The sequence below is a fragment of the Felis catus genome, chromosome A1 (genome assembly GCF_018350175.1).
Source record: "Felis catus isolate Fca126 chromosome A1, F.catus_Fca126_mat1.0, whole genome shotgun sequence".
Lineage (NCBI taxonomy): Eukaryota > Metazoa > Chordata > Mammalia > Carnivora > Felidae > Felis > Felis catus.
In genome coordinates this window covers 200030860-200045549 of record NC_058368.1, presented here as the reverse complement: position 1 = coordinate 200045549, position 14690 = coordinate 200030860, and the positions used below count along the sequence as shown (strand labels likewise).

General features: G+C 39.6%; 1 protein-coding gene across 1 annotated transcript in view; it reads left to right on the top strand.

The window, feature by feature from the left end:
• The first annotated feature begins 2751 nt into the window (after positions 1-2751).
• The window catches only part of ITGA1 (integrin subunit alpha 1), a 158395-nt gene continuing 146456 nt past the window's right edge, over positions 2752-14690 (top strand). The window contains exon 1 of the mRNA XM_003981422.5: positions 2752-3464. Within this exon, the coding sequence (XP_003981471.2) occupies positions 3404-3464 (61 nt within the window). The 5' untranslated portion in view covers positions 2752-3403. The remainder of the gene's footprint in view (positions 3465-14690) is intronic.

The following is a 14690-nucleotide window of genomic DNA, read 5'->3' as shown; positions in this document are numbered from 1 at the left end:
CAGTCTCTAACCTCTCAGGGTACTTCTAATTTTCACCCATATTTCCAAATTGTCACAGGGATCTAATCATATTAGATCTCATTTAAAATAGAAGAGTATATTGTACAAAGTCTAGAGCTTAGCATTTGCTGTCAAGTGACCCCATGTAATGATTAGTTTGTGACCCTAGTTTTTATCTTCTCTAAGCCTCAGTTTACTCAATAACATGTCTTCCTGTCAGGATAAAATTAGTTAAGAAAATAGCTTGCCTGAAATTGATTTGTGTTAAGATTTATTGAAGTTCAGAAAATGAGCACTGAATCTAAATTTAATTCTCCAGCAATAACTACTTTCTCAGTCTCTATATTTGCATTGATGTGAAATGAGGAAGATTAATAAATATTGTCATAAGATTCCTAACACATATGGAAGTAAACTAACCACAGCACTGGTAGTGCTGATTATCACCATTAGTTTGTAAGTCTTAGAGAAGATTTTCAAAAATTTAAATTCAAGGGGTGCCTGGGTGGTTCAATCAGTTAAGCATCTGACTCTTAGTTTTGGTTTAGGTCATGATCTCATGGTTTTGTGAGTTCAAGCCCGCATGGGGCTATGTGCAGACAGTGCAGAACCTGCTTGGGATTCTCTCTATCCCTCTCTCTCTGCCCCTCCCCCACTCATGCTGCCTCTGTCTCTCTCAAAAATAAATAAACTTTATAAAAAATTTTTTATTTCAAAGTATTTGTTAACCCCCTAAGAAAGTTAAAGTTCCCAATAATTATAGCCTTGATCATACAAGCATGTTTTAACCCTACTTTATTTCAATAAGATAGAATTTTATAATTTCTCTTTTTATTTCTTTCTAATTCAATAATATCATAATTTTCAGGGTGCCTGGTAGCTCAGTCGGATAGGTGTGTGACTTTGGCTCAGGTCATGATCTCAGGGTTCCTGGGTTCAAGCCCTGCATCCGGCTCTGTGCTGACAGCTCAGAGACTGGAGCCTGCTTCAGATTCTGTGTTCCTCTCTCTCTGCCCCTCCCCTACCTGTGCTCTCTCCCTCTCTCTCTCTCTCTTTCAAAAATGAATAAAAAATTCATTTAAAAATAATATTGTAATTTTCTAGAGCTCCAAATGTGTATATGTCTATACACATATATATATGTGTGTATATACATATGTTTACATATATATACACACACTATTGTTTATGAAAACAGAAAAATTTGAAGAGATATTTTGGGGAAAGTATGTATCATGATTTTTAAATGTCTAAACATTAATCACTTATCAGTTTTTTATCGGTTAATCAGTTAAGCAGTATTTACTGATTATTGTGCAAATCCTCACGGGCCATACTGAGGCAGAAGACATAACTAAGACTATAGACAGGGAGATGAAATGTAGAAATTACTTGGCAAGGCTTTCCCAGGAAAAGGAGGCAGGTTGATGATACCAGTTAATGAAGATAGGCTGGAAAGCCCAACTGGGATACGAGATCACTGAATATAGGCAATGGGCCTCAGTAATGTCTGATGAGTTTGAACTGTGATTCAACATGAGATTTTCTCCAGAGACTTATTTGTGCAATAAATAAATATTTTGAAAATAGGACTAAGAAATGAAAATATGAAAGTTGGAAACAGGGAAAAGCAGTATTTTTAACATATTCAACTAGGTAATCATTTCATATAAATAAATTAGAGAAAAATTCCTTAGCTGATGGGTCATGTTACTGACATTTGATGGCTTTCATCATCTCAGGGCTGACCATCTTTTTGATCTTCATTAAATTTCTTTATTGTCTTTTCCAACTGTTAGTCCCTGTCATCCTGTTTGGTGGCACTCTATCCAATCATCCCTGTGGCTTCTCCCTTCCCTTCTCTCGGGGTTACCTATACTGTCACCTGTATTGTGTCCTAGGCAGAGTCCTCCTTTGGGTGGCACTCTAGTCCTGCCTAGCCCTAGTCCTGCTAGAGAGAGATACTCAATTGGTAGCTGCTTTGAATTGAATGGAATGGAATAGAATGGATTCCAGGCACCAGGTGTAAACACAAATCCACTCATCCACTCCTTCCCTTTCTTTGAAATTCTCAAAACCATTAAGACAGGGCTGCTTTAAAAAAAAAAAAAAAAAAAAAAAGCAAGTGAAGCTAACATGTGGATGTGGCTCTGAACAGGGAGGCTGTACAACTCACAGGATAAGCAAGGGAATCATTGCAAATTCTTAAGTGCTTTTTCTGGCCTGGGTCTCCCAGGGTGGGGTAACATTCTCCAGCGTTTTGAACCGTCAACTTAACTTCCCAATTTTTAGTTCCCTGGAGTAGTGGGAGGGGGAGAGGATGGAGTACCATGAACATGATGTAACGCACTCCTAGTTATAAAAGTCTTCAGCAAGAAGAAATAAAACAGTCCCCAGGTTCTTTATTAGATTCAGTTCTCAGTGTACAAACATTCTCATTCAACTTAAACAAAATAGCCCACACACATACCGTTTCTGAAGAGACTGTCTTCCTCCCTTCTTTAACCTCCCTCTTCCCTCTTGCATTTGTTACTTTTCTTTTTTCTCCCATTCTTGTTTCCTTCTCCTTTTCTCCAACTTATCAGTCTTCCCAAAGAAAAGTTTATCTGCAGCCACCGTTTAACCACGATCAAACGAAGCAAACCCTCCATAAACGAAAGCAAAACCCTTTCAGTGGGGGCGTGCGGGAGTAGACGCCCCCTCCCCTCCCACATCCACAGCTTAGTGCCAGACCACAGCACGGCGAAGTTCAAGTGTCCGCAGGAAGCGAGGTGGGGAGACCAGACCTGCTCACTCTCAGCGACCGTCGAATTCCTTCTGCGCAATCGGGCCCTAGGGAAGCAGCCTCCCCTTAAGGGCCGAGAAGCCCGGGCACGTTGAAAGTACTCTCCCGGAGCAGACCCAGGGGAGAAGTTAGGGGTGTGAAGGCGGGGCCACTGCACTGGCGACACCCTCCGAAGGTCCAGCCCTCGCCCGCCTTCCTGCCACCGTAGGGAGTTAGCCGGAGGGCGGCATCACCCTCTCAATGAAAGGCAGATATCCCTTTAAGGTTTGCTTTGTAGCTGGTGGACTTTAGCCTAAACACGAACCCGCGAAGCTGGCTTTATTTGTCCATGTCTCAGACAGAGCCTGGGAGACTGCCAGTGGGATTTCAGAAACCGAGCACGCGAAGGGGCGGGCGATGGGGCAGTAAGTCTGGGATATGAGGAGCGTGGAGAGGACTCAGAGTCATTCGTCCAAAACACAGGAAATTCACTCTTCGGCTTCTGCGCGCCGCGACTGGCCGGGGCGGGACGCAGACCTGCGGCGGTAGAGTGGCCCTGAGCGCACGGCTCCGTTCCCAGTCCCGCCGAGTCCTGCCCGCCGATCCAGCGCGTCCCCGGGCTCTGCGGGCTCTCGGGCCATGGCCCCCCGACGCCAAGCCAGCCCAGGGCTGGCTGTCGCCCGCTGCTGGCTCCTCACCGGTGAGCGACCCTGCTTGTCTCTGGGCATCTGCGCGCGGGGCTCCGGGCTTGTTGTGGTTTTTGGGTAGAGGGAGACGGAGAGCTCTGGCCCAGAGGGGTGGATGGAGCGCTGGTCCAGTTTGGGGCGCTCAGGTAGTCTGGGCAGGTCTGAGTACAGAAAGGAGTTTCTGCGTTTCGTTTTCGTTACTCGTTTTGATGTGTTTCAAAACCTTCCCCCTCGGTGGTAGCAGGGAGACAGCGCTGAAAACTTGACAAGGTAGATGCGACTCTACAGACTTGTTTTGGCAGTTTACACTGTATTTTAGGACTTTACTGAATGGCCTTTCCCCTCCTAACCCCCCTCCTCGGGAGGGAAGAAACTAGAGGGCGCCTGATTTATATGCAAAGTTCCTACCCTCAGGTTACTCAAGGGTGGGCATTTTTGCATTTTGTTGCTGTCAAGGATGAGGAGGAACTTTTTGAAATGGAGAAAGGGATAGAGAGCCTTTACTCTGTAACTGTCACAGAGCAGACCATTTTTTAATGCAAAGTATAGTATTGTTACGTGTGTATAAAAGGTATTTTTCATGAGGACTTAAAAAAACACTGGAAATACAAAGTTATATCCAATTCAGAAAAATGTTGAATCATATCATTCCTAAGATTTTCCAAATGATTAACCCACAGTCAGATCTTTTTTACCAGTTACTGACTGAGGGGAGAAGTTGTAGTGGTGAAAATTGGAAAGAAAGTGACCTGATTAATGGTTTGGTTAATGGTTGGGTTTAGCATATCATCAATATTCAGTGTCTTTTTTGCTGGCATGCTTCTGAGTACTAGTTAATTCAGCATTTTGCCATTAAAAACGGGAATTACCTGGCCGGTTTACCCTGATTTGGATGTTCAAGCCTGGTTACCTCTTATGAAGATCTCTGAGAAATGGATTATTATTAGTAAGCAAAACTTTTTACATAGCGAGGTGGTATTAAGAGAGTTAATTATGAGCTACTGACTTTTCATCCAAACATTTTCTACTACTCAGGAAGTGTCCAGTAATCCAAACAGTAGAGACTTCTGAACAGCTTTACAGCCAGTGAATGGTTTAACTTACCAGCTACTGTCACTGCCCTTTACACTTATTTGACCTATGTGATGTCTCTCCAGCTCAAACTTTTTAGAGGTTGTTTGCCTTTTGTTGTTGTGTAAAATCTGAAGTTGTCTGACTATTCAAGTTGTACCTTTTTCAACTTACCAAAAAGGCAGTCAGTAGTGCAGAAAGGATCAAATGAAGTTTGCGCATCCCCCCTCTGCCAAAAAAAAAAAAAAAAAAAAAAAAAAAGAATGAGGGCCCTGGGTGGCTCAGTAGGTTAAGCAGCTGACTCTTGATTTCAACTCAGGTCATGATCCATGATCTCACTGTTTGTGAGTTTCAGCCCTGTTCTCAGCCTCTGCACCTGGAGCCTGCTTGGGATTTTCTTTCTCCCTCGCTCTCTCTGCCCCTCCCCTGCTCACATCTTCTCTCTCTCTCTCTCTCTCTCTCTCTCTCTCTCTCTCTCTCTCAAAATAAATAAATTTTAAAATGAAATTTTAAAAAAATAGAGGTCAAAAAGTTATGATTTCGTATACTGAAGATCTTTAAGGTTTAACTGCTTTATTTACCCATGCCTAAAACAGTCACAAATTGCATGCTGTGGGTTTTCTGCAATTGTTGGTAAGGCATATTAAGGCAGAAAGGAACTTAAAGAAGAATAACATATAGATATTTCTAAAATGTTTTTTAAAGTTTATTTATTTTTGACAGAGAAAGAGAGAGACAGAGCATGAGGCGGGGGGGGGGAGGGAGGCAGAGAGAGAGGGAGACACAGAATCCAAAGCAGGCTCTGGGCTCTGAGCTGTCAGCACAGAGCCCGACGTGGGGCTTGAACTCACAGACCAGAACGCAAGATCATGACCTGAGCCGAAGTCGGACGCTTAACTGACTGAGCCACCCAGGCGCCCCTAGGTATTTCTAAATTATAATACTTAAGTCCTTTTTGTGTATGTGTATATGTGCATGTACCTAAAATTCAATCATATTTAAATTAGAATTTATTGTGTCAGAATCAGTCAGTTCCTCATATGTGCTATAATATGCCCATTTTACAAGGATCTGAAATTTGACTTCTTCCTCTCCTTTGCTGGTCTTCCAGTGAGTCATCATAGTGTCAGCTTTCCTGGAAACTTCTCGTCAGTTCGGAGTCTACACCTAACCTGGGGTCTCATCACCATCCCTACCAGTGCACACTCCTGTGGAGTGCTCTTGCTGCCAATCTGAACCCAACCTCTAATCTATCTTCCTAATAAGTAATTTTCATTATATCTTAGTCTTTAGTAAAACAAACAAACAAAAATACTTTGATGGTTCTTTATTGTCTTCAGATAAAATCCAAAATTCTCAATTGACCATTCAGGGTCTGCTCTAATCCAGCACCCTCTCTCTCCTACTCCGCCCGTATTGGTTTCCTGTTTCTGTTGTAACAAATTGCCACAGATTAATTGGTTTAAAATAAGACAAATTTACTATCTTACAGTTCTGTAAGAAGTATCTCTAGGCTAAAATCAAGGTGCAGACAGAGCTACATGTCTTCTGGAGGCTATCAGGGAAAATCCATTTCCTTGCCTTTTCCAGCTTCTAGAGGCCACCTGCATTCCTTAGCTTGTGGGTCCATCCTACATCTTCAAAGCCAGCAGTATAGCATCTTCAAATTTTTCTCTCTGACTGCTTCATCATCCATTTCTTTCTCTGACTCTGACCCTGTTGAGTCTTTCTTATAAAGATCCTTCTAATTACATTGGACCCACTTACGTAATGCAGGATAATCTCCCTGTCTCGAGATCCTTAATTTAATCACACATGGCAAGTCTTTTGCGCCATATAAGGTAACATTCACAGGTTCTAGGGATTAGGACATGACATCTTTGGGAGACCATTATTCTGCCTACCAAAACCCCAAAATGTACACTTCCCATGATAGCCAATCACGTTTCCTTACTTTCTCCATAATCCTCACGCTCATTTTGATACTGTGGATATGATCTTGTTTTATGCATGTGGAAGAGAACTCCACCTTTCCCTCCACCACCCCCTGTTGAGCCTGTGCTCAGCTTAGATCTCTGATCTTGAATCTCATGCTGTGAAATAATATGCCAGGTAGGCTACCTAAATGTGGGTTTGGGGGGCCTGGGGTGGCTTAGTGGGTTAAGCTTCCAACTTCAGCCTAAGTCATGATATGAAGGTTCAGGACTCTGTGCTGACAGCTCAGAGTCTGGAGCCTCCTTCTGATTCTGTGCCTCCCTCTGTCTCTGCTCCTTCCCCACTCATGCTCTGTCTCTCAAAAGTAAATAAGCATTAAAAAAATTTACAAATGTAGGCTTATATCACCACAACAAACCACCACCATCCCAATAAACTTCCCATTGGATTAAGAATTGTCTTGTATTAGCTTTTAACGATATTTTAAAATGATTTGTCAACAGATTATTATTTTATGTATGTCAAAGTCCCAGCAAAAACTGGTGACACATATAAAGGATTTAACTGAAGAAAGTGTAATAAAGGGACTGTTTACAGAGGCATTTAAAGGAACTGACAAAAGATGGTGGAGCACCTAAGGACAAACAATAATGAGAAGAAAGCATCTGAAGTAACAGTGGGAAGAAAAGCCATTACTAATCCTAGGCATGAAAAGGGAGCATTGTCAGGTTGACTGTGAACTCTAGCTATGGGAGAGGGACTGTTGGACAGGAGCTGGGGCATAGGAAGAGGAATGCAGCTAGAGCCCAAACTGAAGCCCCACCAGGAGGGAGCAGGGGAAATGAATACCCCTTCTTTTCCTCCCACCCTCTCATTTCTTGCCCAACCTTTCATTGGCCATATCCAAATGGCAGAATTAAACCTCCAGGGGAAAAAGATCAAGACATACAATAACAGAGAAAAACTGGCACAACTTAATGCTGAAAGGCACATATTTACTGAGAACATATTCTGTGTGAGGCCTTGTGCCAAAAACGTTGCATATATTATTTCATTTTAATCTGAGAAACAGGAAAAAATTCAGAACTATTATCCATATATTGGAGATGAAGAAACCAAAATGCTAAGAGATTAATTTGTGCAAAGTCACACAACTAGTAAACGGCAAAGCCTGTGCTCAGCTTTGATCTCTGATCTCAGATCTCATGCTGTGAGATAATATGCCATACAGGCTATCTAAATGCAACTCCATTTCCCTCTTGCTCAACCCTCTAAATGTTAAATCCAAGCATACCTGTCTAAAAGACTTTCATAAGGGCCTAATCAATGATGCAAGTCTGTTATTTTCATGACTTTTAGGTATACAGTGAAATTAGATGATGTCTACCCTACATTAATCATAACCCAAATAAGACTACTATCTCTGGATATTAAAAATATATAGAATGATGCCTAAGTGAGTTATATGTCTCTCCACCCTAGAAATATTTTACTTAGCCTAAAAGCAAGGTGTCTTCCTTTGTGACTTTCTTCAGTCAGGATTTCCTATTCAAAATGAAGTCCAGAGGCACCTGAGTGGCTCATTAGAAGTGTCTGACTCTTGATTTTGGCTAAGGTCATGATCTCGTGGTCAGTCGTAGAATCTAGCTCTGTGTCTAATCCTCTGCTTGGGATTCTCTCCCTCTTTCCCTTCCCACCCCTCCCCTCTCTAAAAAGAAAAAAATATATATGTGTGTGTATGAAATCCAGTGAGGTGACGGCTGAACATGGAAATCAGACACTTACTCATAACAAAGAAATGACCTCCAGTGGCACACAGTGGACTGTCAGGAATTACTGAACACGGGGAAACTCTTTAGTCATTATGATATCAGTAAAGGCAGCAATACATTCATAGGATTTTTGTTCGTGTGTTTGTTTAATACATAGGCACTGAGAGTAGGAGTGAAATATATATATATTTCACATTTCACCGGTTTGCCTATTTGTCGTCCCTGCTGTCATGATGCTCTTTTGATGCATAAACTTGGGCACAGCTGATAACTATTGATTTTACCTCCTCAGATGGATGCTCCTCTGCATATGTGCCTCCACCTCAAACCCCAAAAACTTCTCATTAGATTTAGAACTTGCTAAATTTTCATATTCTCTTTAAAATACTTCATAAAATAGCTCATGTTTAAAACATATTCAGAAAATTAGGGATCAAAGTGCTATTCTTTACCTACACAATCCTTCTGTTGTATGAAACACAAAATAGTGTATTTGAATTCATGTTATAAAATTGAGATGAAAGATATTTGGAATTGTTGCCACAATGCTCAAATCAGAATATACTGCCTATCCAGAGTGCTCTGTGACTGGAGAATTGTATTCACTCTCAAAGCAAGTACAGAAGAGTATCAAGAGATGTAAATGAGCTGAATATATTCCTGTCAAGATTACTGAATCTCTTTTAGCTCTTCCGTTGTGCCAACTCCTCTGAAGTCTCCAGGCCTTTGCATAAGCAGTTACTCACACTGCTTGCTAACCTCAAGTCCCCACATGAATGTCATTGCCAAGAAACCCACTGGAGTATATAGGTCGCCCTCTACCAGAAACATGTAAGCCCCTGGTGCTTCTATAACATACTACATGATAGGGTAATTAAATATCTGACTGTCTGTCTTCCCAGCTTGCTATATGCTCTATGAGGGTAGACTCTTCATTATCCTTACCATCTAAAATAATAGGCACTTGAAATCTGTTATTGAATAGACTATAGACAAAGCCATAAAATACTTAAAAGATCAGATTGTGTCTTTTTGATGCATATGTCCTTACCTGGAATATCTACCCACATTTATATCTAACTGAATAAAAGACACCATCAATTGAATGATGCACAATTATTTTATGCACTACTGAGAAATAAAAGTGCTGCCATTCCAATTATAATCATTAGATTGTTAGATGCCTACTAGTTTCAGAGATGTTGAAAAGTGGGAAAATGTGCATCTGAAAATCACAAAAATAACAAACAGTAAATCTACATGGTGATTTTCTATCACATTTCATCGTATTTTTAAAAACTGTATCGGGGCGCCTGCGTGGCGCAGTCGGTTAAGCGTCCGACTTCAGCCAGGTCACGATCTCGCGGTCCGTGAGTTCGAACCCGGCGTCAGGCTCTGGGCTGATGGCTCAGAGCCTGGATCCTGTTTCTGATTCTATGTCTTCCTCTCTCTCTGACCCTCCCCCTTTCATGCTCTGTCTCTCTCTGTCTCAAAAATAAATAAAAACGTTAAAAAAAATTAAAAAAAAAACTGTATCATAAAATTTCAAAAATACTCCTGGATACAAATGACACTCCTTTTGGATACAAAGATATGAACATTGTCCCTCTTCTTAGTTCTTTTCTATCTGATGCAAGGGATAATTGCTCCTCTGGCATCAGTAGCCTCACCAGATCCTAAGAACTGAGCTTCCTCTGAATACTCTCCCTCAGGAGAAAGGTGACAATAAAGTAAACATTGATCCAGCTGCATAGGATCAATGACTAGTTTTGGCAAACCCTAAATTTTTGTCATATTGGTGGTTAGCGCTAGGGCTAACACAGATATGAAGGGACTTGATTTTTATCTAATGCCTTCTGTAATTTAAAAGGAAGATTAAAAAGTCAAGTAAGTCTTAAAAGGAGATTAAAATACATGCACTGGTTGGTGTTAAGAATTTACTTTATGTGCAAAAACATTAATATTGTTTTATCCAAACAGATCTCTATAAATACAACAAATGAGAAATCTAATTTGAAAAATCATTGTAATTCAAATATTAAAAGGGGTGACAACATATGCTTTTTGCATGAATTATATGGGATCTGCTGTAATAAATGCAAATTCTTAAATTTGAATAGGATATCTAACTCACATTAGAACATCAAATGATTAAGGTTAATGGGGGGGCACCTGAATGGCTCAGTCGGTAAGCATCTGACTTCAGCTCAGGTCATGTTCTTACAGTTTGTGAGTTTGAGCCCCACATAGGGCTCTGTGCTGACAGCTCAGAGCCTGGAGCCTGCTTTGGATTCTGTCTCCCTCTCTCTCTGCCCCTCCCCCGCTTGCACTCTGTCTCTCTGTCTCTGTCTCTCTCTCAAAAATGAAATAAACATTTAAAAAATTTTTAAATAAAAAAAGATTAATGAACCACATATTTTATTATAAATCCTATACTCCTAACAAATTACAGTGTCCTTTTTTTTTAATGTTTATTTATTTTTGAGAGAGAGAGAGAGAGTCAGCATGAGCAGGGGAGGCGCAGAGAGACAGGGAGACACAGAATCTGAAGCAGGCTCCAGTTTGAACTGTCAGCACAGAGCCCAGCACGGGGGGCTTGAACTCATGAACCGTGAGATCATGACCTGAGCCAAAGTCAGACATTCAACCAACTGAGCCACACAGACACCCCCTACTGTATACTTTCAAAATCATTTTGTTAGGTATAATTTTAGTTTGCCAAATACTAAAGTTTGAAAACACATGGATACTGACCAGTCTTTAAAATTGTACATTTTATTGTTATATTTTTCATAAAATGATCTTGTATAGGTATACATACAAACAGAAACACACCCCTCATGGAGGCTTTTGTTGATAAGATTTTTGCTTATCTGGTAGGAGGTTTTATATTATTTTGTGACAACTGCAAGTAACTGCTTTTAATCATAGGAACTTTAGACAGTAACTGCGTAAAAGTTCCTTCAAAACAAACAAACAAACAAACCAAAAACTTTCCCTTTTCCCCTTTTGCCTGAATTAGCTGAATACTTCTCCCAGTTGTCCTCTTAGCTTTGCTTGTGGAGGTCACATGGGCATCTCTGTACAATCCCAGGTTAGCACATTCTCCTTATGTAAATGATTGCATTTATTATTAGATATTCATAATCAGAGCTCTGGTTTACTCTGAAAAGATCATTTTCTAAACATGCATAATAAAACTGTTATTATATATTATTTACATTTTAAGATCTTTTCCTCAGTATGATGTGTTTAAAATAATCATTTTCTTACCAAAGCATGGGTATCTCAAAAATTGAAGTAGGTTTTTAGAAACTTACCTTAAGAATAATCTTCTCTTTAAAATTATAGTAACATTGGGGCGCCTGGGTGGCTCAGTCGGTTAAGCGTCCGACTTCGGCTCAGGTCATGATCTCACGGTCTGTGAGTTCGAGCCCCGCGTTGGGCTCTGTGCTGACAGCTCAGAGCCTGGAGCCCATTTCAGATTCTGTGTCTCCCTCTCTCTCTGCCCCTCCCCTATTCATGCTCTGTCTCTCTCTGTCTCAAAAATAAATAAACATTTAAAAAAATTAAAATTATAGTAACATTATAAAACAGAATGTTTTCATAATTTTAAGACACCAAAGATAGACAAGTTAAAAACTCTGTATTAAAGGAGAACTAATGATCACATATTCTTTCATATAATAACTATGATTATGTAACAGTTGCTGTGCTGAGTTTCAGGAACACAGGCAAATAAAAGGTAGTCTCTGTCCTTAAAGAAGTTCACTCTCTGAAAAAGGCAATAGACAAGCAAGAAAGCAATGATGGGAAGAGCCTCCATGGTGCTGTAAGCAGAATACAGGAAACAAGAACAATTATACAGCCCTTATACTGTGCTAAGCCCAGGGTATCCAAATAAGAAATCCATCCTCAGGAACCCATTAGCCCTGCAGCTGTCATCAAACCATTTCTAGCATTCTAACATACTATTATAATGGGAAGAAGGACTGTAATCCAATTCACCAATGAAGTGCATGAACTCATGCAGTAGGAGTGACCTAAGGTTTCCCTGCAGAAGGGATACTAGTATAAATAGTGGTACCCAACAGATGATTCATCAGTCAGCTTTACTAAACCAGTTATTTTTCCAAGACTGAGTATGATCATGTTAAAGTGAGCCCTTGATCCTTGCTATGTCTGATCCAGATTTCTAGCTTCAGGTCAGGCATTCTTGGAGATTTACCATATATCTCACATGTTTATACAACTCTACAGTTAACAAGTGTCATAATCTCATTAGAATCTTATAAGGGTTATCAAATAAGAGAGGCAGGACCAATAATCTTACTTACAATTTAGACTGAAAAGTTCAGGTTTGTAAGTTAGGGGCCTTATCTAAAGTTGTTATAACCTACTAGAAAGATCATGACTCCTGTCTGCCACCTCTTGGTGTGCAAGGATTAAACTTGGTATTGATCTTTTACCACTACAGTGGGCCTTAGAAAGAATCAAATTCAAAAGGTACTATGCAAAAATGAATATAAATGTGATAGAGTGAGATTATGAGTACTGTTTCAGTTTTTTAAACATTTTTGCAGCATAATCTTTACAATTAAGACAATTTTAATTATTGAATTCAATGCCCTCAATTCTTAAGAAAAAGAAACTTGAGTTTCTAAGACACTGAGGGCTGCCAAAAGTTAAGAGAAAAACAATTGACAGGGTAAGAATTACAATCCAGGATGTTTGACTTCTAGCCCAGTTCTCTTTCTGAGACACTGGAATTACATCAAAAACAACAAATTGAAAACTTTTTTTTTATTCTAGAGAGATTAATATAAATAGAAAAAAATAGATATAAAGTTGCTGATATAAAGGTTTCTATTTTCAAAAAGCCAATAAATATAAAATTAGAATTTAAAGTAACAAAGGTAAATGTTTTTTTCTCATGATTTTGCATATTTTGGTAAAAAAATGAAAATACCATATACTGCTATATATTACTTAACTGCTGTAACTACAACAGCTTTAAAATAAGAGGAATTACTTTTTATATATCATTATTAGGTTAAGTGAACTATCGTTAATTACAATTTCATGCCTTAAGAACTGTCTGTGATAATGTTCATATAGCTGCCACACTTCACATCTGATCCACTCAGGTTATTATCCATGTATAAGTGCCTACTATGTGCCAGGGACTTTTCAAGGGTCAGTGGAGGAGTAAAAGGATTAATCTACTCAGAGTTCAACAAGAAAGAAAAGATAGGTATTCCAATTACTATATGCATGGTTTTAGGGGCGCCTGGGTGACTCAGTCGGTTGAGCGTCCGACTTCAGCTCGGGTCATGATGTCTCGGTTCGAGGGTTCAAGACCCACTTCAGCCTCTGTGCAGACAGCCCAGAGCCTGGAGCCTGCTTTGGATTCTGTGTTTCCCTCTCTACCCCGCCCCCACTTACACTAGGTCTCTCTCTCAAAGATAAATAAACATTTAAAAAATATTAAAAATATTTACATATGCAGGTTTTCAAATGTGAGGAAACATTTAAGCTGGTCTTAAAAAAGAAGTAGTATTTATGAAGGAAGGACTGAGAAGCAGTGACATTTTAAATAGAGAACATCATGAGTTAAGGGCAGCAAAGTAGACAGTTCCCAGGGTGTATGGGGAACAAAAATTACTCCTGTGGTGGAATATAGGGTGCTGGAGGGGGCAAGTGGAAAATAAAGCTTGTAAAGCCAAATCATGGAGGCCCTGAACATCACAGAATTGGGTTTTAATTAGTAGGGAATGAGAATTCTAAATAATTCAAAATAAAAATGTAATGATTAATCTGGAAATACTAAGTTACAACACAAAGCCTGAGAGAAAACATCTGATCATTCAAAAGTAAGCTCCAGTTACTAAAAAATAATTCAATTTCAGATCAAATAATAATTCTATGAAAAATTTTGTAGTATATTCACTGAAGCAAGTTTATGTTTAAAAAGACACCCCAAAGCAGTTTGCCTCATAATTTAAATAAACTCTTTAAAATAACCACAGAATTAGCAGTCAGTGTGGGTTTCCTACAGTTTTTAAATGTAGAAATATACGCGTATTTTCCTTAAGTAGAACACTGGATTTTTCTCAAGGATTATAATGGTGACCTAGGCTGGGCAGAAGGAAAAGTATGTTGAGCAGAAGAATATAAATATATATATATATATATATATATATTTTTTTTTTTTTTAGTAATAGAAGCAAGGAAGGGACTGATGCCTTTCAAATCCTCTCAGTTGTTTCCTAAGCTGTGGGTCTTTAACTGGTAAAGGTGACAATTAAGGGGAAGTGGCAGTGGATGACAGCACATAACTTATGGTTGCAGAGATTTCAAGCATCCATAATATATATAATCTTGCACCACTGAACAGAGGAGAGGATGGGGAGTTAAGCATGTCTGAATTTAAAAGCTGGTTATGTGATCTTGAATACATTT